Source organism: Phodopus roborovskii, unplaced genomic scaffold, assembly GCF_943737965.1.
Source record: "Phodopus roborovskii unplaced genomic scaffold, PHOROB, whole genome shotgun sequence".
Lineage (NCBI taxonomy): Eukaryota > Metazoa > Chordata > Mammalia > Rodentia > Cricetidae > Phodopus > Phodopus roborovskii.
Genome location: NW_026126567.1, coordinates 24,322,598 through 24,348,184, shown reverse-complemented (window position 1 = coordinate 24,348,184; position 25,587 = coordinate 24,322,598). Strand labels below are relative to the sequence as shown.

The following is a 25,587-nucleotide window of genomic DNA, read 5'->3' as shown; positions in this document are numbered from 1 at the left end:
CAGGACAGGCCCCAAAGCAATACAGAGAAACCCTGTCTCAAAAAAACAAAAAACCAAAGACGAAAACAAAAACAAAAACAAAATAACCCAACATGAGATATGACTGAAAAAAAACCTTCTGATGTATTTCTTCATTAAATTTGCTGAATTTTCTGCCTCACTTAGAAACCTCATTAATATTTATAACCGAATTTCAGTCAAATATTAAATAAATATGAACTAAATTTCAAAAAGGATATAATCTTATCCTTTAGCACACAAAGAATAAATCCTACTGTAAATATATCTTCTTTGTAGGATTTAAAAACAAACACACAAAAATGAATAAAAAATAAAAATTTTGAAGTAAAAAAAGCCATATACTAAAAGGACATAAATTTCACATTAAGATTTAAAAAGAAACTTTAGTGATATTTGGTAATTTTTATTGTATATTTCCCCAAGCCAACAAGATTTTAATAATATTTTCATTTTTCCCCACACAAGTATCATCTTCTTAAGACTTTTTTATTGTTTGACACTGTTAAATTTAAACTCATTTATAAAAGAAATGATGTGTCACTGTGTTAAGTGGAAAACATCTACTTCCTGTCGAAGAGGTAAACGTAAAGATAATAAAATGTCTCTATTACAAACACAGAGCAATTTGAAAATTGCTTTTGCACTCCACCATTTTTCCTCTGACTTCTCTGAAATTATTCCCATAACCTCTGCTTTGCGATCCTGAAAGGCAGTATTTGACATTGATCTATTGCTACAAAGTGGGGAGAGACAGAAAATCATGGAACTTCCAAATTTCTCTAATGTAGTGTCTTCTGTTTCCTTCATGGGTTTTTAAAAGCAGATTTTGTGAGGCAATGGCCATTCAGTTGACTGCTAGACTGTTTTTAACACCACATCATGCACAGCTAGGAAATCTGTGTGGCCTGGGCTCAATGTCTCTTCAAGGCTAAGCTTGCTCAGAGGCTAACATTTGAGCCTCAGCACTGTTTGGGGATATACATAAATCCCTGTGCTGTGCTTTTTGGTAACTTTTAGTAGTTCATCTTATTCATTGAAAAACTCTTGGTCTCCAAAGTTGATCTGAATCTCTGTGGAAACCATTTCTTCCTCTTTGTGCTACAGCTATCCAGGACCAGAATGGGAAAAGCCTAGATTCCAGACCTTCATGAATTACTCTCAAAAGTCAAAAGGAATATGCTATGTGTTTATACAAACAACCTCCACTAGCTGCAAAATATGTTCAAAGATTTATAGAATGAATTCGAGAGGCCTGCAATACCCTTTTTAAATATTCTGAATGTTACATTGTTGAGCTTGCTTTTAATTTTTTACAAGGCAAAGTGTAGTTTTGAAGATGTTTAGGTAAATCTTTTTCCTCAACATATTTATGTAACCTTATCAATACAGGTGTGAGAGTCTTTACAGGACTAAATTTCCTCCTCCTTTTCCTTCTCTTTGGTTCTTTTCCTCTTTATCTCCCCCCTTACATCTTCCATCAAATATTTAATATGAAATAAATGTCCCAGATGGAGAACTGCATAGAGTCAAATTTCACCTTTGCACATAGATAGTTCTTAAACATGGAAGGCAAAGAAGTCTTCACATGTTTTAGTTTTATATGTAAATATCTTTCCAGATAGGTCTATGCCTTAAACAAATGTTTGGATTAATTCAAGTTCACATACAGAAAACACTTACCATTAATGAGATCAACATAACCATCACTCATGATAGCCACTGGGGAAAGTCTTCGTGTTTCTGTGTCAGAATCCAGGCTTTCTACAACCAGCATTGCATATTCCATTCCAGAACAATGATAGCTCTGCCACTCTGGGATGTATTTGCAGGTTGAGTCTCTAATAATTCCTAGAAACATGTATTAATATTTTAGAAATGACAGGAAGTCTTTCCAAATTTTCTTTCTATTGTCTTTTTTTAAATGTTATTTATTTATTTATTTATTTATTTTGGTTTTTCAAGACAGGGTTTTCTGTGGCTTTGGAGCCTGTCCTGGTACTTACTCTGTAGACTAGGCTGGCCCCAATCTGCCTGCCTCTACCTCCCAAGTGCTGGGATTAAAGGTGTGCACCACTGCCGCCTGGCTTTGTCTTTATCTTGTATATAGGATCAATAAAGAGAACCAATACATTATTGGTTCATCACCCAATTTTTGAAAGAAATTAACTTTGTTCCATAAACTTGAGGTTTAGTTTAATAATACAACTATTATTCTATCATTAGAACAACAAACCTTTATAAGGCGCTTTCTCGGCAACAGGAATTCTACTTCCATTCAAGAATGTGAGCATCGCTTTAGGAATCCGATAGTCTCCGATTCCCAGTCGGCTGTTTCCATCCCACTCATACTCTGCCTGAGGGATCACTGACCCAGAACTCCCCAGAAATGAACCATCCATGTCTCTAAGGAGAGATTTCCTTTTGGCATCACAAACCATGTCCACACAATCAGATGGGTTCACTTTACTGGGGAGAAAAGGCAAAATGAATGACAGAGGTCACTGGTTGAGTCTTATTTCAGACAGTTTCAAGTAGAACAAAGCAGCCTATGTAATTAGCATCACAAGAAAAAGTGATATTTTTTTCATGGTGTTTATTAGGGCCATTATGATGGGTTTATTAAAGTTTCAAAATGACAAGTTATATCTGTGGGAGATATACTTAGAACTCCATATTGGTATTCTGGGTTTTGTATAATCATAGTTTTTCTTTTGTGTGTTGTTCCCAATATACTAACATTTTTGTATTCTATTGTAACAGGAGAGAAATCTCTATCTTGGCCAGTAGCCTTTGTTAATTTTTTCACCCTTCTTGTCTCTACAAATGATAAAGTCCTGCTTACTATAAAATAATATAAATACTTAATAGTAGTCGTCTTTTTCACCTTCCTACCTGAGATCTGAAGCTCTTTGCTAATTGAAGGCTGCTGTATAATCTTAAAGGTTCTTGTCTATGTATACACAGATAATCTTGCATTGTGTTCCTTCTGTTGCATACTGGTAACCATTCTGTAGGTAACTATATTGTAAGTGTCTCCAAAGTTTAACCTAAAATGGTATATTGGCTTCATCTTCTATTATCTGAAGTGTTAATTGATTGTTCTCAGATATAATAATGAAAGGCTGCTGAATATGCAGTGTACCACATATTCTATTCATATAGTGCATACTTAGAGTTGTGGGGATGTATAGTGAAGAAATATATTTCATCCCAGAGTTTGAGGAACATCATGGAAACCTTGGATCTGTTTTGTGATGCCTAGAATGCCTCTCGTTTTTTTTTTTTCTTTTTTTTTTTTATTGTCATGAGTGAAATACTATTAGTTGCTATAATATATATGCTTAGGAGAAATTCAATAAATATTTCAGTGTTCATGTGTTTTTTGTTTGGAGTTTATTTGCTTGTTTGTTTGTTTGTTTGTTTTTAGAGACAGGGTTTCTCAGTGTAACAGCTTTGGCTGTCCAGGAAATCACTCTGTAGACCAGGCTGCCATCGAACTCATAGAGATCCACCTGCCTCTGCCTCCCGAGTGCTGGGATTAAAGGAATGTACCATCATCACCCTGCTTGTTATATTCAATTATGTGTAGGGTACTTTTTTTAAGCTAATCTGTAAGTAAAGTGCCCAGGGTGCCTCAAACTGTGTGGCTGTGTGTGCTGTGTTCATTCAGTTTTCTAAGAGCCTCATAGGTAGATTTTTGTGAGTTGTGGATGATACCTCTCAAAATGGAGGGAGAGAGGCAACATAGAGCAAGCCGGACTGTGGTCTTCAGATAAGCTTCATTCTGAATCTATGAAAAGCTTTGGAAAGTGAGCTGCATTGAGTCAGGGTAGGGCATCCTTATTCTCCAGAATCTGTTAGTCATTTTCCCTGGGTTGCCAGGGTGATGATAACAATGTGTAATGTAGGTATTTCTATAATAGCAAATGTGGAAAGTCACTCAAAACTGTTAACCAACATTTGGAGATATTTAAGGCTGAGGGCACTGCTTGGCAAGGAAGATCTGGAAGATTACCAACAATATTCACTGCAAACAAGACTCAAAGAAATGGTAACTAAAACCACAATCCAGTCTCCATGACCTAGACATCAAAATTACACCTGAAACCTGAAGAATTCAATGACTACTAAATAGCAGATATAAATTGTTTAGTGGGAAGTAGTTGACTAAAATGGCCACAGATCAAAAATGATTAAACAAGTAAATGTTGGGCTGTTATCAAAAAAAAAAATCCTATAAAGTTGAGCTATTTATGAAATACTGTGTTTCTCTAGGGGAAATAACCATTCAGTTAAAGTTCCTTTTAGTCTCCATAATCTGGCTAAATACTTCTAACAGAATTTTTTTCTCTAATGTGGCTTACACCTAAATTCCTGTTTTATAAGACCTATAAAAATATCATAAGTTGACTAGACTCTTCTATGAATGATCTCAAATCTATGGAATCATTTTTTTTCCTTTTTTGGAAATGTCTTGACATTGACTGATCAGTTATTAACTTCTTTTTAATTAGTTTCTATGTAATTATAATTATTATGATTGAAAAAACTGATGTGTATTTTCTGAGAACATTTTTGGGGGTGGCTGTGATAGGATATTTGGAACACATCAGGTAACAAAACACAATAAACAGAAATGATACAGAGATATCTCTTATCCCTCAATGACAACATATAAAAGAACATTAATATGCACAGCAGGCGAGGCCTGCATTCCATGCTTTGCATTTAGTGATGATAATACTAATGGCATATGGAAAACAGGATAAGGATGCATACAGTAAAGCTCAGTTTTTAAAACAACTGAGGATGCTTACATTTACATTGTTCAAGTCTGAATATCCATGAATACTACTTGTTTCTAGAGACTAGCATTTATTGTAGTGTAGTTACTTTTTCAGATATTTGACAGGAGCAGAGAACAGAAAGTTAATAAAGAATATAATAGTTTTCATATTGACTGATACCTTATGTCAGGTCTATGTATAAATACTTTAGATTGTTTGGTGGTGTCAAGCAGTTGTACATTCCTCACATGGATTGGATGCTGTAAATCCTCATTTAGAGGATTAGTCATGAATATCACATTAGTTTCTCCAGAACAAACATCCTTAAATCCAACAAATGTTGAATCTGAAACATAAATAATGACAATATGATTATCCTTCTCTGGAGAAAGATTTAAGACCGGAATTATTTCACCCAACATATTCTTTCTCACTGCCTTGAACATGGAGTTCTGGGTTGTTATGGCAAAAGCACCTCCAGATATTTATGGTAGATGATTGCAACTTAGTATCTGCATGACTAGATAATTCTCTTTCACATTTTATCTCAATTTGCCCATGACACTTTGTTTAAAAAGTAATAGGACAATAATAATTGTGGCATAGGAAGAGATCTAGATGATGCCTTCATATTAGGAGTAGTTATCCTGATGCTTCTTGGAATTCTATGACTTTCAACATATAAGTGAATCTAGGACACATGTGACTCCATCATTCCCATCACCATAGCTAGTGGCCAGCAATAGTCAGCAGGCATCAAATCTCTAGAAAGAAGTAAGGCTATTTCTAGCTTAGCCAGCCAGCTCAAACTCATCCTACAAACTAAAGAACACTCAATGAATATGCTCTGGGGACAATAGCCAAAGAATTACTTGGCTAAACAAAGTCCAAATTGCAAATCCACTGTTATGCACTAAGATATTGTTTAAAATTCTTCAAGTTTTCAGGGTGATTTGTTATGCAGCAAGAATTATTTGATCCATTTTTGTTTGTTTGTTTTTGTTGTTTTGTTTTTTGAGACAAGGTTTCTCTGTATTGTTTTGGAGCCTGTCCTGGAACTTGCTCTGTAGACCAGGCTGGCTTCGAACTCACAGAGATCTCCCTGCCTTTGCCTCCTGATTGCTAAGATTAAAGGCCACAAATGCCCGGCATTTGGTCCATTGTTTTTATTTTGGCCTCTTTGTATATATTATGTACTCTAAACTGGATTAAATAACAGACTTAATTTTTTAAACTCATACTTAAAATCTAATAACTCAAAGGTCATTTCCAAAATGCTTAAGTTTTTCTACTACCTTTATTAAATATATTTTATCTTGATAATTATGTGCATGGGTAATAACATAGATATGTAGAAACAAGATGCAGAGGTGGATGCTGTTTGCATCTTTATTAGGCCAATGAGCTCAACTCTAGCACTTCCTTTATGTGCAAACCAATAGCAGCTGTATCATTCTCATAGAATTTCTCTTGACCTCTTAAGGTCTCCCCTGCCTTAAGAATAGACACTTCTCATCAGTACTGATACAACATAGCCAGGCCTGAACAAAAGGAGTTAAGAAAGACTGCCAGGGAAAATCTGGGGTAAAATCTGGCTGCCACAGCTCTCTGATTGACCAGGTGGAAACTGGACCCCAGTGACCCCATGTACTGGCCTAGTTTCTTCCTTCTAACCTTTTTCTCCTGAAAGCATTGTCTCAAAAAATCACTTCTCAAAATATTTCCACTTCTTAGTCTACATCTAGGGTGCCTGATCTAAATAGTTGACAGAAGTAGTGGCCCTGGATATAATGTGATAAAATAATGAATTCAGATGACTCTTGTGGTTGGTGAAGTTTTGGTCATCTCTATATGTTATTATAGTGAACAGAAAGAGAACACACATACAAACCTATGGGCAGCTCTCAGTGACTTAACTGCTTGGTTAGAAGCAATCAAAAGGGCCTATTGCAAAGCATGCTAATTAATTTAAATCACTAGGCCAGGGCTTTTCTGTTGTTTGAGAAAAATATTAAATATCATTTTTAATATGTAAAAATCAGGGATCCAGGGAGATGGCTCAGTGGGTAAGAGTGGTGAGTTTGCAAGTTTTAAAACCTCAGTTTGAGTCCTTAGAACCCATGTAAAAAGCCAAACATGACTGTGCATGTCTTGGGGGATCAGAGAAAAGCAGGTCTTGTGAGCCTCCTGGCTATCCAGCACAGACAAAACAGTGAGCTTTCATATCTCAAGGCAACAAGACTGTGAATGATAGAGGGTGAGAAACATCCTGCTCTGGCCTCTACATGTGTCCTCACTCATACCCACATACTAATTCACATTCATCTTACACACATGTAACACCCATGTATACATGTATAAATTTCACCAAAGAAGCATGCTTTAAATGAATTTTGAAATCTGATTTCTTTACTTGTCATGTTAAAACATATTTTTCAGGGGCTAAAAGTACTAGCTGCCCTATTAGAGCATCAGGGTTTAATTCCCAACATCCACATGGCAGCTCACAACTGTCTGTAGTTCCAGGAGACCTGGCACCTTCACACAGACATACATGTAGGTAAAATACCAATGCACATCAAATAAAAACAAATCAATTATTAAACATATTCAGCAGATTACTACAGCTTAAATACATTCTGCTGACAGTGAAGTATTATTACTCAATAGGTGCTTTACACATTCCTATAGAAATTGAGTAGCTTTGTGTAAAATGGTGTATTTAAACTTGCCTGAGACATCCAGAAGGCCACTGATGGCATTGTAACTCATGATCCCTGCATGGGGCTTCCGAGGAGACATGTTATGAGCTGAAGCAAATGTTGGCCAACAAATCCCACTTCTCCCACCTTTCAGTAAAAAGAAGTAAGTTAACAGGAATTGCACACGCATATACATTAAAACCAAGAGTAAGATTCCCAATCTTTACCTGATGGAGGTCTAGAACTGCGATGGGCAGAGGTAAGTTCCACATCAGGATTGTCATTGGTTAGGACATCAGAGCAGTTAAATTCAGGGCTGCTTCCAACAATTAATGAGTTCTGCCAAAAACAGTCAAATAAAACAGTAGTAATATTCACTTTCCCTAAAAGAAAACATAATCATACTGAACTGTATGGCAACAAGACACAAGGTAAAAATTTCAGAAATAGATTGCTCATTAAACAAAGATCTCAGGGAACAAAAGCTGGGACTGATGATAGTACCAGGGATGACACTACAATGAAAGCAAATAATTATGCTTCCTTTTATGCAAATACTTATAAGCATGATTATATGTTAGCATGCAAATAATTACATTAAATGAAATGTTCAGAAATGAAGACATTTCCAGAAATAGAAGAAATACAAAGTGGAGGGAATGTCATTAACATCCCTGCTGTTTCAGGAGAACCTTGATGGAGAGGATGCAATTGCAGTGAACTGTCACGGATTATGTTGATAAAAGAGTGGTTAGGAGAAAGTGTGTCTTTGTGAGGGATCTCTAAGGCTGGTCAGAGAGATGCCCAGGATATTATTCTCATTAGGACTTCAATAATTTTAGTTTCCTCAGTGTCACTCTTTCTCCTTATTAATTTCTTACCTTAATTTTGACTGTTTTACTAGAAATTTTGTGAGATACAGAAGGTGGCGAGTAGATCATTGGAAAAATGGCCATCCCATTATTCACAAGGGTCACATTGTAGATGTGCACACTCTCTGTGGTCTGTAATACAAGCTGTAGTTTATACAGTGCTAACAACGAGTGTGAGAGGAAGCAAGACATCACCACCTTCAACCATATTCACCTGGAAATAAATTCCATAATCCCAGCATGTCCAAATGGTAAATCCTTGTATAAGAGAACATCCAGGAAGGCCATCCTGGTTCATGTAGACTCCAAACAAACCCCCGTGGGCTTCATTGTCAAACCAGTTCTCCATGGGATTATCCTGACCTTGAAAACATATGGAACCAGAACAATATTACAAGGAATGTTTTGTAGTTTTAACCATCACTATTGGTTAAAGATTTTACATATACATATATATGTATGTATGTATATGTATATATTTCTCAGCTTTAATGTGATATCTTAATAGGTCTGCTTTTTTTTTTTTTTTGGCTTGGCATTACCTTTATCTAATTTTCCTTTTATTACTCTAAATAATTGTGGAGTCACTGGCAAATTGTATAGTCACTTATACTATTAACTTCCCTAATTACTGTCTCCATTTAAAATAAGCATGGCTTTTATTTGAAAAAGCATGAAGTTTAGATTAAAATAAGTATAAGCTTGAGATGCAATGACTCACATGAGTAAAATAAATTCATCTCCACTAACCCCTCTTTTTGGTGTGCTTTCTGGCCAAGTACTTTTAAAGAGTCACTTTCTTTAAAAAGGCTCTTACTGAACCCCTGATTCAAAATAACACCTCAGTCCATATCTATTGCAATTAAAATATTACCACTTGACATCTGATGAATTATCTTTCCTCTTCTCTAGAAAGTTAACTTCAAGGGAGAAGCCACCATGCCTGCCTCATCTGTTCCCAGATTCAGAGATAGTGTTCCCTTCATGCATTTTGAATTGATGTGTACATGATCTCAGGAAAGCTGTTTAACCTCAGTTTCCAAGTATGTAAACAGTTTTAATCTCCAATTTCATATTATCTTAAAAATAGATTAAGTAACTCAAACAAGGTAGCTTACATATTCGATCTATAAAAAATGTATACTCATTACTGATATACTAGTAATTGAAGAACATTGGATCAATGACCTAAGTACTTTGGAAATGGAAATCAAAACAACTTTGAGATACCATCTTACTCCTGCCAGAATGGCTAAAATTAGAAACACCAATGACAACTCATGTTGGAGAGGATGTGGAGAAAGGGGAACACTCCTCCACTGCTGGTGGGAGTGCAAACTCATACAGCCATTTTGGAGATCAGAATGGTGGTTCCTTAGGAAAATGGGAATTAGTTTACCACAGAACCCAGCAATTCCCCTCTTATATACCCAAATGATCCACATCCATGCTGATTTGGGTTTAGTGGCAGTAGAACAAGGTCCTCACTCTTCTGATACCCACTAAGTCAAGAACTCAGGTAGCTATTGGGATTTGGGGATGATAACAGTAGAAAGAAAAAGTTTTCCTTCAAAATGGATCCAGGGGTTTTGGTAGAACTCAGTGATGGTGCCCTTGCCCAGGATTCACAGACCCTATATTAATCCATGGTCACACACACACACCAAACAAGTAAAAAAATTATTAGGCTGGATGTTTTTGAAACCATGTACTTTGTTTTAGTCTTTAAAAAGAGGAGGTGCCATATATTAAAATGACCAATGATAATCACCCATTTTCATGATTTGGACACTTTTTTTGCTAGTTTTGGTAATTCCATGTTAAAGGACTCACTTGAGCACGGTTCTCCATCAATGCGGTATCCTACTCTTCCAAATCCAGCAACAACGTTATTTTGTAAGATTGTATTGGTCCCTCTATTTACCTGGCAGGGCAAAAAAATAAAACACTTAGGGTTAGTGTCATAAGCCATTATGCAAGCAATATAAGTGTATTTGGCACATGTGTGGAAAATCCTTAGTATTTTGCCTTAATTATGATAACTCATCCCATTTAAATATATATTGAGAATGAAATCACATTATGCTTTTCCTTTTGTGGTGCTGGAAGTTGTACTCTGTGCTTTATATGCTAGTTCTGTAAAACCAAGTTAAAACTCTAGTCTTATACTAAAGTTCTTAAATTCTTCATTAGAAAGGTACACACACGTGTACCGCCATACTACCCTGAACGCGCCCGATCTCGTCTGATCTCGGAAGCTAAGCAGGGTCGTGCCTGGTTAGTACTTAGATGGGAGAAAGGTACACACACCAGAGAGACTGCTTCTTAATTTAGTCACATATGTGGCTAAAATTTTGTAAGCATTAGGCCAAGTCCAAAATTATAGGAAGGTTCTTGTGTTACAACTTGTTGTCAATTTAACTGATTCACAAAAGAAAGATATCTGAGGCCATTACAATGAACTATAAGATTGAATGGTGATACTGATTACTTTAGTAACATCTGTGATGGGAGATGTCATTCTGTAAATATGTTTCTCTTACTGGTTAATAAATAAAGCACTGTTGGCCAATAGGAAAGCAAGACAGGCAGGGCTAGGAGACAAGGAGGAGAGAGAAAGTGGTAAGGAGGAGTCAACATGGAGAGACTGGAGAGAACAGAATGCCAGCCCCACTCTCTGGTAAACCACGTAGAAGTACTTAGATTAATAGAAATGGGTTAATACTTAAGACAGAGCTAGCTGATAAGAAACAAGTAACTGGCCAACAGAATTGTATCAAATACAGTCTCTCTGTGTTATTTGGGGCTGGCGTGGCGGTGGGACACAACTGGCAGGGAAAAAACACACTTGTAACACATCTGATTTCATCAAAGGCCTGGTTAGTTCAAGTAACAGTAATTAGTATTCAATTTCACTGTGTGAGTTGATTCAAAGTCAAGGGAAAGGAAAACGTGCATGGTGGGAGGTTTAGCTACCTTTCATAGTGTCAACAAAGCAGTAATAAACATAAATAAAGCAAAACTACTTCACCCTTTGAAGCATATTAAGCAATTACTTTTAAACTATGATAATTTTTTAAAAAAATATCCTCTGGATAAATTTACAGATTTGGAATTGACCTTTGATTGTGCTTTAACATATATAAATAGATAAAAAGAGAATATTTTAATTTACACATGTATGCTATGTTCCTGCTTTTAGGTTTTTCCTTAAGGTAGTTAGTAAGAATACAATAGTAAAACTCAATCCCTATCCCATCTTCCAAAAACAGCTATTTTAAAATTCATTTCCATTACTGTACTATAGGTAATTAAACTAAAGAGGAAGTTGACTTTTGTCTAAATCCTTCTGTAATTTTCATTTTCCTGTTTGAAGTCTTACTTTTTACCTAAAATAGAACACAGAAACTGTAAAGAACCTTATGGGAAGTAAGGATAAAAGGAATAATCTTTAATAAATACATTCAATCTTGCATTTAGAATATCCCCAAGATGATGTTTGGTCTAATAGTAGCAGAGAGGCCCCATCACGGAACTTAAAAATGATGATTAACATTGGAGAAGAAATAAAGATAATTGCTTAAACTAACAAACATTAGTAGAAAGCCTAAACACACACACACACACACACACACACACACACACACACACACACACACACACAAACACACCATCATCACAAACCTAATAGCAATCACAATTCATAACATATTTTTCAAAGTTTATTCAGCTCCCAATTGAGAACATGATGCAAGAGGGGCTCAAAAGGTTGTGAAAGCCAAGGAGGAAGGCAGGGCTTTTCCACCCATAAACCCACAATATCTGCACAAGATTGGGCTAGTCAACATTCCATGATGGAGAAGAGAAGGGCTTATGAGGCTCCACTCAGCTGAGGATATGATAACAATTGGTGATTGCTGGAGTGGAAAGATCTTTTTAATGAGAGTATGGTCCCTAGTAGGTTGTCCATGTTACAGCAGATTTCCTCACACCCATGAGCACCGCTGCAGCTCTAATTGGACTCAATATGATATAAAAAAAAAATAGGAAAAGGACATGGAGAGAAGACTGTGTTAGAGGGAGGTCTAATAAGAGTAGTAGGAGGTGGGAGTGGGAGAGGGTATGATAAAAATAAATTGTAGATGCCCATGAAAATCTCAAAGAAAAAATAATTTTTAACAAAGTACATTCACTTCTTTAACTAATTTGCTTTAATGGCTCATCAATACCCAAGGAAGAAATCCTATTCGATTTTGATAGCTACATCTTTCACAGAATTGATGTTTATATTACAATCATTTGTAATTATAAGGTGTTCTCCCTACCTCAATGGCTGCATGCCAAAGTGTTGAGCTCAAGTCTTTTCTGTTCTTGTAGGTTCCTGGCCAAACTGAAAGTGTAACCAGATTTCCCCGTACTCTGTTGGCATCCCCCCATATTCTAATACCTGTATTTTCAAAAGACAGCAAAAGACATGTTCATTTTGTGATAGATAGATAGCATGGTTAAAGTCTTTCATTTTTTTTTTTTCTGCAAAACCATTTTTTTTTCCTAGTTGGAGACTTAGAAAGAGTCCCCCCAATCTTTTTGGTAGTGACCTTTAGTTTACAATGAACTACCTGAATTAGAATCGTGTAGATCAGGGGTTCTCAATCTGTGGGTGGTGACCAATTGAAGATGAGTGACCCTTTTATAAGGGTTGTATATCAGATAGTTACATTATGATTCATAGAAGAAGCACAATTACAGCTATGAAGTAGCAATGAAGATAATTTTAAAGTTGGGGGTCACCACAACATGAAGAACTATAATGAAAGGTCATCACATTAGGAAGGTTAAGAATCACTACTCTAGATACTTGTTAAATTAATTGACTTATGGGTTTCACTCCAGATTTTAATAAATGCATGTATATCTTTTGTGTACATTAAGTAAGTATGGGGTATACATCATATGATAGAAATAAAACATCCTCTTATTACATGAATAATTTTTAATTAAAATAACTTTACTTGTGGATATTGAGGAGTATCCTAAAAGGCATAGTAATTCAGTAAGCTCAGTGGGTAAGCATGCTGGCCTCAAAGCCTAATTACCCAAGTTCCATCCCTGGAACTTACACATTAGTAGAGACAGTAAAGAGACTCCTCAAAGTTGTCCTCTGACCTCCACATGAATGTTATGGTATGTATGACCCCTCTCTGTCCACATCATATACACACAGGATAATTAATACATACATTTAAAGTGTATCATAAAGTCACAGCAATCAAATTTTAGGTTCTTTTATGCTTATAAAGTTTTTGCCTGTATGTAAGAATATGCATCACATATATTCCTGGTGCCTGCGGAAATCAGAAGAGAGTATCAGATCTCCTGGATCTGGAGTTATGGGTAGTTGTGAGCCACCTTGTTGGTGCTAGAATCCAACCTGGGTCCTCTGCAAGAGCAACAAATGTTTTTAACTACTGACGCATCTTTTCAGCCTGTCATAGTAACTACAAAGCTAAGTGATTGAATAAACTCACTTTAGGTTTAGGTCTCTATGGTTTAATAGTACAGTTATAGCCACTGGCATATATTAGATGTAATTTTGGATGTGAATTAAATATAAGTTAAATACAAATTCATCTCCACAGTTGTGCTAGCCACAATTCAGAGGCTACTTAGTGATTTTCTTATTGGGCAGCACAAACAGAGCATTTCCACCCTAATAAGATGTTCTAAACAGCCTAGCTATAGAGATAATAGAACAATTGCCTAAGAAGGATGCGCTCTGTGAAACAAGCATTATGTTACCTTCTCCTACTGTAAAGTGGATGATGTTGTCATCTATGTCCAATCCATCTGTCCCAAACACACCAATTGCTGGGGAGAAGCCATGATGGAAAGCACAGCCTCGGACATAAGACAAACCATGTTCTTGAATCTAGGGAATATTTTTATAATAAAATTTAAATACATTTAGAGAAAAAATTTAATCACATGATCTGTAATAAATAAGCCTTGGTCACATACATATACTCTTTCTACCTATACTTTTTCTTAAAATAAATGATTTTTCCATAGCCTATTAGTCATGGAAGATTTTCATGCCATGCACTTATGATTGAATAAAGTAAAAACCATATGGCCAACTTTAATGGAGGCCTTTTTTGCTGTGTTCATATTTCTACTATTACCTTTAAAAACTAAATAGTAACACTCCAGGCAAGAATCATGATCCAGATGTTGATAGGAGTGAGTCAGGGAATAAATAGGTCAGAGGTTTCAAATATAAAAAGAAACATATTTTGTATTTATTTATTTGTTTGTTTATTCTCTCTCTCTCTCTCTCTCTCTCTCTGTGTGTGTGTGTGTGTGTAGCTCTCTCTCCCCATGTGTGTGTGTGTGTGTGTGTGTGTGTGTGTGTGTGTGTTGTAGCACTGAATGGAGTGCATGTTGTAGCACATGTGTGAAGGGCTGAGGACAGCTTTGGGTCTCCCCGTTTGCTGGAGACATTGATATACTTAGATCTGCTTGTCCTTTGAGAAATTCAAGCAAAACTCACTTCGTTTAATAAAAAGTTACTCTTTGTTACTGAAAAAGAAGCTAGACCTGCGATGTAGTTCAGCAGGTGAAAAAGCTTTCCACCTGCCTGACAACCTGAATCCAATCCCAGGACCTACATGGTGGAAGGAGAGAATTGATTCCCAAAGCTGTCCTCTGACCTTCACACAAGTGTGACGATGTGTACACCATTCAATTTCATTACTTCTCCTATGGCCTTACTGACCTTAAGTATGCAAAAAATGATCAAAACAAATGCTACTGTGTCTATAAGTTTCTGTATATTAGAAGGTAATTTATGCATCTGAAGACAGCTGTTTAGCAAAGTGAATTTTAAAATGCCAATATTTTAAATTGAACATGTATAAAACTTACCACAAATCTGTCCTAGATTAAAAAATGAAGGAAAATGATATATTAGCTAAGAGGCTCTAAAACTAAAGGGTTTCTAATTTAACTCTGTAATGGGCTTTTCAACATTTGTGGTAAATACATAAAAAAGCAATTGATAGTGAGAGAAAACAAAGATACAGAGACTTACAGTGAGTCCAGTCTAGTGCTTGCTTCAGTGACTATATTAATCTAGCTGTGTGGTATATTTTATTTGCAGGTTTTTTACAACAAAGATTTTCTTATGATAAAAGGTATTTTGTATTGAACATATGCAAAATTCAAAGCACAAACCTGTCCCAGGTTAAGAAATGTCACAGAGTATCTTGGATCTGTGCTATCTCTGAAGCCTTCTTGACCACTGTGATAAAATTCCACATTACTTATTCTTGCATTTCCTGAGGGAGTATAAAGATTAAAAGAAAATTTCCTACAATGAATAAAATAACCGGATACTGAAAAGAAGTATAAAACTGCCCAAAATTTTCATGAAAACCTTATTTGTCTTTGCTCCTTTTCTCCAAATGAAAAATTGTCCTCAGTCTTTTTCCCATTTTTTTTTTTACTTTTGGATTTCTCCCACTTTCCCCCCCAAAATCAAAAAAAATTAAATTGTATATATTTAACATGGATCTAAAATATATAGTGACCCTTTGGAAGATCACAAACCATTGCAATTTCTAAGACTTTTATCTGGTATGTATTATTTATTTATAATTATATCTAGAGGTGCAATTTTCTTCTACTTTATGCTAATATTGCCTTGCTGAGAACGCACACATAAGGCATGGATATAATTTACCTGATATTTCAAGGTAAATTTCAAAAGAGATTTTATTAAGAGAATTTTATGTCAGAGGCTCCTTCAAAATGTGTATTGCCAATCATAGTACCACTGCGGTGATAAAAGATGATGTTGTAGATCAGTAGTAACAGTGGTAACAAGCTACAGGAGAATACTCTGTGCCAAGTTCTAAGCTTCAGGAAGCCCCTAAAACCATTTGTTTGCGTTAGATTCCTCTGCCACCAAGGCTATATAACCAGGGTTATCTACAGAAATGAATCTTAATTCCAGAAAAAAAAAACTGCATTAAGCATTTGCTGAATTGGAAAATGAAGACTCAAAAATATTAGATGCTTTGTCAAGGATTTAGCCATCGACACGGAAAGGTTACTAAGATGAATGGTGGTGCATTGGAGTACCAATACAACAAAACAATCACATACTCTGGTTCTCAACTCTCCTAATGTTTCATTACTGTAATACAGTTCCTCATCTGGTGGTCATCCCCAACCATAAAATTGTTTTGTTTTTATTCATAACTGTAATTTTGCTACTGTTATGAATCATAATGTAAACATCTGATATACAGGACAATCTAATATGTGAACCCCAAAGGGGTCATGGCCCACAGGTTGAGAACCAATGCATGGCTTATAACAAAACAAACTCCAGGCTGTGGGAATGACTCAGTTAGTGAAGTTCTTGGCACAGAAGCATGAAGTTCTGATTTCTATCCCCCAGAACCCACATAAAAAGCCATGCCTAGGCAGTCCCCAGCAGCCGATGAGCGGGTGCCCAACACTACCCATCTATCTCATAATTTTCCCCATTGATGGCCACTAGAGGTGATGGTGACCTTGGCATTTACGACATTGTTGTTTTTTGTATTTAGCATTTTTGCAGTTTTGCTTAAAAGAAATACAACAAGTGTTAAGAAATGATTTCTGTTTGGCTTAGAGGCCAGTCTAACAATTACTTTATGCCATTTCTGGTTTGACATTTCTTACTGTCAAGATGAAGTAAATAGTTCATAATGTTAGGAATTTACTCATAAAGGAACACAGAATACATCACTCTTGAAGCTTTCTTTTTCTTTGTGGTCCTATGAAGAAATGAGAATTATAAGCACAAGACACTATGCTATACATTTCACTTAGGAAAAATAGACTGAAATGCTACCAAACCTTTAAATGTTGCCATGTTTCCTGTGAGTGAGCCAACCAGGATCCGTGCACCGAAAGAGTCCTTGTACCAACCTGGGTAATCTTCACCAACTATTTTGATGTTCCTACTTAGTATTCCAACATCAGCTGCTAATTTGTAACTCTGACCAGTTTCAGGAATCTGCTGTCTTTCAGCTTCGACCAGAAAGAGGAGTCATTGTCAATGCTAAGAAATATTAGTGCATTAGTCTCTTCACAATTCATAGGAAAAACAATTTTTTATCATGCCAAACGTTGACACAAATGTATAAATTGATTAGATATACTGCTTAAACAGAGATAAATGTCAAACTGAAATTAAGATATTATTTTATTTATATACAAATGCATCCAAGATATAGCGATCTGTTTATATAATAAAAGTATTAAAATTAAAAATTAAGGAGCTATTGTTTTCCTTTGTTTTTCTAGACAGGTTTATACTTGTATAAAAATCTATGAAGCAAAAATATGAGAAAACAATCCAGTAGTGGCTTATCTGAGACGGGCTTAATTTACTTAATATGTTTGTTTGTTCCCGGTTGTATTGGTGCTTCTGAAAACAACCTAATTTTGTGCCTCTTTGTGTTTATGGTTGAAATTTTACCATATATACACACCATATATTTCTTATCCATTCTTCTGTTGATAGACACCTAGGCTGGTTTCAGGATTTTTTAATTGTGAATAGTAAGAAAAGGAAAGTAACATAATATAGGAGGAATAGACTCAAAGTACATTATATACTTGTATGAATACATTCTTATATAACACAGTACCATGAACAATGAATATACCCTAATAAAAAATGAAAGGTAGACACGGCTTAATATATACATATATACATATACATATATACATAATATATATATATTCACACACACACACACATACACACACACACACACACACACACACACACACACACACACAAGACAGAGTTTCTCTGTGTAGCTTTGGAGCCTGTCCTGGCACTCGCTCTGTAGACCAGGCTGGTCTTGAATTCACATAGATCTGCCTGCCTCTGCCTCTCAAGTGCTGGGATTAAAGGCATGTGCCACACTGCCCAGCTAAGACTATTTTAAGAGTTACTTTTTAAATTTTTTTGAAGGTAGTTTGCAAATATATCAAGTTAAACCTAAAAACACAATCACAATGCTATTTGAAAATACTTGTTTTAATTTTGGTCAATGAGGAAACAGAGTTATTTAAAAAAGTGTTGCTTTAGACCCTGAGTAGAATTGATGCTATTTTTTCCAGATTCTAGTCCTATGATTGCTCTGCTTTCATATGCACTTCGCACATGAACGAGAATTTTGTATGAATATATAGAAATTATCAAACATAATTTATATCGTTTTTGTTTTTATTTATATGTATGGGTATTTTGCTTACATATGTGTTCAAGCACCACATGCATGTCTCTGTGCACTCAAGTGCCAGGAGAGGGTGTTGGATCCCCTGGAACTTGAGTTATATATGGAATCATACATGAGGTACCATGTGGGTGCTAGGAATCTAACTCCAGACTTCTGCAAGAAGAGCCAGTGCTCTTAACTGCCAAGCCATTTCTCTAGTATTAGGATAAAAGCTTTCAGAATTTCATGGCCTATTAAGAATTACTTGGAAACTTAGAAAAGAAAAAGACAGGGCCTTACTCATTAGAATTACATAGTAGGTCTTTGTTGAATAAGTGCTGAATGAGTAAGTGAATGAATAAAAAAATACAACAGCAAAGGAGATTGAAAACAAGACATAAATAGTACAATCCACTCTTTAAAAAGCCAACTACTCTGACAAAATATTTGTGAAGTTTAATCAAAGAATTACAATCATAGGGTACATAACTAAAATATGGACATTTCCAGACATTTAAATTACACATTCATTTGATTAAAGAGTAGCCACTTACCAAGGTGAGTGTAGGAAAGGCTATCATTGAGGATGAGAATTTTGTGCCCATGCAGAATTTTAGCAATCTTTCTAATCTCTGTCTGGTGTAAGTCATAGCTTGTGGTAGTTATCACAATATCTTCTCCCTCCTTAGAAAAATTCAAGTGATAAATGCAAGAGCAATTTTAAAGGTAGGTTTGTGTTTCTTAGTAACAATCATTAAACAACTCTAAATTTATATCTTCTTAGCAATCAGGATATTACAAGAAATAATACAGTGTCCATCTAGATCTCTAGCAATAAATGTACTTTGTTGATAATAAGAATTTCAGTGTTTGAATTCCATACATGGACCATGACACATGAACACAACTCCACGCCCACAAACACATGTGTGTCATGTCCTCCACCCCTAACCACCCACACAGAAACACATACACAATAAATAAATAAACTGTGAAAAAAGTCTAAATAATGAGGTTACTATTTATATTCTACTGTTCTTTCATTTACTGTACATAATACTGTACACATTTACTGTACACATTAAAAGTCATTGTGCTTCAAATTTTGTTTTCTTTCTAGATGCTTAATATATAACATCAAAAACTATAAGTAATAGGCTAGACTTATGGCTCAGAGGTTAAGAGCACTGGCTGCTCTTCCAGAGGTCCTGAGTTCAATACCCAACAACCACATGGTGACTCACAACCATCTCTAATAGAATTTGGTGTCCTCTTCTGGCCAGCAGGCATACATGCCAATAGAACATGGTGTATATAATAAATAAATATATCTTTTTAAAAAACTGTAAGTGATTAGATAATCAAGCTAACAGCAAAATATATTTCAAATTATTCTATTGTCTCATTTGCAAGAATTTACAAATATTTACAGCCAACTGCTCACATATTTTTGTTTTATAACCAATGTACACATGATGCTCTAATGTGGTTTGAAGAATTTTTGATATCATGATTTTTAACTGTCATCAGGTCATTCCTTGCAAGTGGACCATAAGGTATACACTTTTCATACTGTAAGTTACAGGAAGCAAAGAGAGAAGAAACTGTTTCAAGTAGACTGACAGTCTATTGATCTTATAACATATACTTTGTTTTCTACCTGCCAATCCACAGCGTCCATCAGAGATAAGATTCTGGAGCCAGCCTCTGCAGTATCTGACAGTTTTGTTTTATATATCGAATGTGGAAGTCCGTGCAGGTCCAGCTCTCCAAACACTCCTGAAAGTGGGAAACATTCCTTATCACACAGTCCTGAGTTAGGAGCTAGCGTAGAATGAAACTATTCTCTAAGGCATTTTAGCAAGCAATTAAACATTTGAGAAAGAATGGAATGAGCTGAGGTTGGCTTTCCAGAAAGCATTAGCGGTTAGATCACAGTAAACCCAGCGTGAAAGGAAACAAATCATTAGGCGTACCACAACATTATTTTAGAAACAATAAAAAAATTGGAATTAATGAAGATGTACAGAAGTGATTAAATATGTTTTAATTATATTAATAGTGGGGAATAGTAGTCTTAGAAAAAAGGAGAGTTTTGTCTGTTGGCACTGATAGATCTGGAGCATAAATTCCTAATACGTTGGCAAAGAAAAAAAATGCACCATGATGTATTTATTTTAACATGCTCTAACAAAATGAAAAACACTAAATAATTATAAACAATATATGTGCAAGTGGAGTTGATTAAAACAAAAAGATGCAAAGGTGTTACCTAATACTGGTTTTCTTCAAGGGTAGAGCTGGAAAGATATTTGTTTTTAATATTATTTTTCTTTATATTGTTTTGTAATCTGATATCTTTTTTTAAAAAAACACAGAAAAACAAACTATTTAAGACTGTGTTTTCCTGCCTCAGTATTGTAGTAATATTCCTATGTGTCTCCTAAATGCATATGCAATCATATTAATAAAAGCGGCTATTAATTATTCTTGTAAGACCTTTGCCTTCTAGATTTAAATAGGACTATGCGCAGTGCACCAATGCCTTGGGGAAATTAAGCTCAATTGCAGTTGTAAGTGGGTAACTGACAGTATAGTCAACTGAGCCACAGAATGTTTATTAATACTGAAAATGGAATTATGTGTAGGAAAGGGGTCTTTTAGGGAAATGCCACAAAATATGTAAAGTATTATTGCTCTTTCATATCAATGAAAATTTATGAAGACACCAGCCTAGAGAAATGATACCCATATAGAGACCTTTGCTAAATTTCGTTTTATAATAACTTATGTTTTGATTTGAAGTAGACACATTTCTGTCAGTTACTAAATTGTATCGTGACATTGTTTAATATTTTAAAATCTCTGATACTTGCATGTTTAGTATAAATGAATGGCTGTAAAATGTTGCAATTTCATAGGATCATGCCCCAAGTACTTTAGTGCTATGTATTTTGAACTAGAAGGAAAAAGACAAGACACATTTAATATATGACAACACATACCTAATACCTTTGCCCCTTGATTTGGTCCTTCTGGAAAAGCCCATTCTGGTGTGGAATGATTTCCTCGAAGAACAATCTGTAATTCTCCTTTAAAAGAGCTATCTTCCCAGCCACCAATTAATCTACCTCCCTGCAGCGAAGCAGAAAATTGTTAGTACTTAAAAGAAATTGATCAGGAAAACAAATGCATCCATTAAAAAAAAAAAGCTGGAAGCCTCCCTAGTAAATGAAGGGGTTTTGTTAGATCAGTATTGTAGCTGGAAGTGACTTTAATCCATTAGCCTTAGGATGGATAGTCTAAATGCTTCTCCAAGGTCAAATTCAGTATCTCTTAACTGTCAGAAGCAGACCTAGAACTCAGATCTCCCAAAACCTAAGCTAGTGGTGTTGGAACAGACTGCACTGAGTAGCTGGATGCATATGTCAAACACAAAATACTGCTAACACTGCATACCAATCAAGGGACATCTTTGCTAATTATGATGGCTGTCATCAAGTGAAGCTAATGTAAGACGTCATCTATATACGTTGTAAACTTCAGCCTTCACAGTAAACCCATGAATTGGTTATTTTGATTTTCTTTCATAGGTGACAAAACCGATGCTGAAATGAAAGTGGTCAGATAACTTTTCCAATGTTACCCAACTAGTTAACAGCGGAGTAAGGCCACAGATATAGTGTTATTCCTCACACTCATACATCTGTCTGAAATCTTATGCTCTGAAAAGCATCAAAAGGAGCTTCTGTTCTTTATCCTATCATAAAGAACAGTACGCTGGGCAGTGGTGGCGCACAGCTTTAATCCCAGCACTCACAGGCAGAGGCAAGTAGATCTGAGTGGGAGACAGAGCTAGTTTACAAAGTTGGTCTACAGAGCTAGTTCAAGGACAGTTAGGGCTTTTACACAGAGAAACACCATCCTGAAAAACAAACAAACAACAACAACAACAAAAAAACAAACAAAACAAAAAAAGAAAGAAAAAAGAAAAGCTAGCAAATTCAACTTAATATAACATTTTTAATAATTCCTTGGCAATTTCATTCAATGTTTTTGGGTCCTATTTACCTCCCACACCTCCTTCTAACTCCTGTCCATCCAGACCTACTCTTACCTCCTGCTCCCAACTTCATGTCTATAATATGTATATGTATATGTATATGTATATGTATATGTATATATATAATAGATACATATATACATACACATACATACATATATATCCCATCCAAACCAATTTGTTCTGTCCATATACTCACGTGTATGGGCCATCTACTGGAACGTGTTAATGTGGTCAAGAATCCATTTTGGGGAGCTCAAAGGCCTTGGGGGATGAACCTACTATTATTTTGCAGTCAAATGGACATAGTATCAAACTGCTATCTCCATTTATATCTTTCTACCTATGGACTGCTAGTTCAGCTCTCTGATCACATCAGGGAAGTTTATTTGTGCAATAAATTCTCTTTAAAATAAATCCCAAATAGCTTTTTTGTTCAGCCATTCTTTTCTCATAAATAGTAATAGAGTTACAAAACAATTAAACTGATTAAGCTGTTATAAAGTAAAGACCACCTGAGGGTTATAGAAGGCAGGGGTGACTGTCCTAAGCACTGAAGAAGTCCACTGGTTATGTTGGCTTTCATAATCCCATCTGAAACACTTAATTTTCTTGTATAAACAGTCAAAAAAACTTTATATTTCTCTTCAGAACACCTAAGGATTTGATATTTGTTGGTGTAAACTCAGAGTTAAGTTTTATACAATAACCATATAAACATTTAAAATAGAACTAAAACAGGTAAAAGTACACACTTAAGTGTATGCTGATAATTTTTCTAGCAAGGAAGATGAAACCATAATTTAAAAGAGTAGAAATACATTGGAGATGTGTGATGCTTGCATTTTCTGGGCTATAACAGCTCTCTGTCTGTCTGTCTGTCTGTCTCTCTCTCTCTCTCTCTCTGTATATGTGTTTCTCTACACACTGAATTTTCATTTCAGAAATTAATAAGATTAACAATATAAATGATAGCACTTCACTCCTACCTGCACTGATATGTAGGTAGCATTCAAAACAACTCTTCTATAAGAAGGGGTTGCAGATTCCACCTCAGATCTGTCTTCCAATTCTAGAACTCCCCAAATAATGAGCTTTTCCATTGGGGGTATATCTGTGTCAGCTACGATCCATGATCCTAAAGAGCAATAAGAAATGTAAGGCAACCCACGCAGTGAGGCTCATGACAAAATACTGACAAGCTCACTCTGGAGTCTTGGTTTTGAAGTCTATGATTTCTTTCCACTTAGTGATTTCTGTATCACACATAAAGCATGGTATTGTGATTTTGTTGCTGTTGTAAAACAGGGTTGCTATGTTTCTGAAGTTGGCCTTGAACTCCTGTGCTGAAGCAACACTCCTGTTTTGGTCTTCGAAGTCTTGGGGAAAACAGGCAATGGCACCACACCCAGGTAATGTTATCATTAACAGGTTCCACTACACAGAAGACCTGAAGATTATGCTTTGTACCTGAGACACATCTCTTTACAGTCGCTCTTCCCCAGCGTGCGATGCTTAAAGACAGAGATCGCTGCAGAATGAGTGGTACCTAAACACTAGCATTTTAGTTAGGTATACTTGGTGCATTTACCTTCAGGGATAACCACATTTGCTCCTGGGTGAGGTACAGTATAATTGTTCTCTGGGGATGCTCGCCAAAAGGACTCATTTGACCATAAGCTGAAAGAAAAGCAATACTTCCATTAGTCATCCCCTCTATATACAATGAGCTCCTCCTTAAGGCATAGTATTACACTAGACGTCTTCAGAATGGTATAACATTTCAGAATGGTATAACATTCAGAATGAATAACATTTAATAATTTTACTAACTAGGTAACTTAATATGTACAATTAGTGGTATTCATAAAACATTTACAAACCATGTACTTCTCTATTGAACAATATTAAACATTGGTTTCACACAAAATCCTCATTTTGATTTATGGCAGTTTAGTTAAACTAATTGAATTTAGTTTGAAATATGCCAATTATTCCATTTTCCTATAAGATTTGGCCTTAGGAAATTGAAAAGCAGTATGTATCTTGTATCTGCTTATGGGTCCCTGGCAAATGGTGCTATTTCACTGAGTACACTTGGAGGATGTATTTCGGTAGACTCTATGGATGGAAGGGCAGGAAGAATGACCCCTTACTTGCCATGAATAAATTGAGGTTATGCCCTGGACAGTGGCAGCATTGGGGTTTGGAGTGAAAGGTTTGCACCCAGAATGAAAACTTCATTGAATTGAAATAAACTTGGAAAGAGCATTGGAAAGAAAGGGCCTTGCCCTGTTTGTAACTGTGGCTTTTAGGAACTACTTGCTAATCAAAATTTCCTAATTATAAAGTTGATATCTTCTTGCTGGAAATGACTAGTACTGGAATGTAAGAGAGCCATTTACACACAGAAAAAAAGTATGGAGCTGTAAAATCTGATAAGACAAGGAAAAGATTTTAACTAGAAGATTTAAACTTTGAGATAAAAACTTGAAAAACTCAGACGCTTATGGTATAGATATGAATACTTTGTTTTGGAATGGATTTTCATTTATTGATACAATTTAAGGTCAATTTTGTGATATATATATTTCTCCTCTTGTTTAAGTATTGTTTAGAAATGTAATGTATAATTCAATACAGATTATAGATAGTATCTATGATAGTCAGATATAGTTAAGTTAGTTAAGTTTTCTAGATATACAGAGATGTATTTGAGATGAATAGGCATTCTTCAAACATTTCAAAGGCCTACAGAATATGGCATTTAAAATGGTTTAGGGTTTTCGTGACAGTGAGACATAATTGCTCTTGGCAATACCACCTGCAACAGAAAGGAAGATGAACATTGAAGAAACT

At 35.5% G+C, this 25,587-nt stretch overlaps 1 protein-coding gene across 1 annotated transcript in view; it reads right to left on the bottom strand.

The window, feature by feature from the left end:
• The window catches only part of Pkhd1l1 (PKHD1 like 1), a 140,231-nt gene that overhangs the window by 13,949 nt on the left and 100,695 nt on the right, over positions 1-25,587 (bottom strand). The window contains exons 54-70 of the mRNA XM_051202508.1: positions 24,320-24,408; positions 23,718-23,866; positions 21,671-21,800; positions 20,326-20,444; positions 19,220-19,349; positions 17,290-17,463; positions 15,616-15,719; positions 14,182-14,311; positions 12,708-12,829; positions 10,216-10,306; positions 8,597-8,745; positions 8,392-8,514; positions 7,738-7,849; positions 7,541-7,657; positions 4,989-5,154; positions 2,255-2,487; positions 1,702-1,869 (exon numbers count right to left, since the gene is read on the bottom strand). Of these exons, the coding sequence (XP_051058465.1) occupies positions 1,702-1,869; positions 2,255-2,487; positions 4,989-5,154; positions 7,541-7,657; positions 7,738-7,849; positions 8,392-8,514; positions 8,597-8,745; positions 10,216-10,306; positions 12,708-12,829; positions 14,182-14,311; positions 15,616-15,719; positions 17,290-17,463; positions 19,220-19,349; positions 20,326-20,444; positions 21,671-21,800; positions 23,718-23,866; positions 24,320-24,408 (2,306 nt within the window). The remainder of the gene's footprint in view (positions 1-1,701; positions 1,870-2,254; positions 2,488-4,988; positions 5,155-7,540; positions 7,658-7,737; positions 7,850-8,391; positions 8,515-8,596; positions 8,746-10,215; positions 10,307-12,707; positions 12,830-14,181; positions 14,312-15,615; positions 15,720-17,289; positions 17,464-19,219; positions 19,350-20,325; positions 20,445-21,670; positions 21,801-23,717; positions 23,867-24,319; positions 24,409-25,587) is intronic.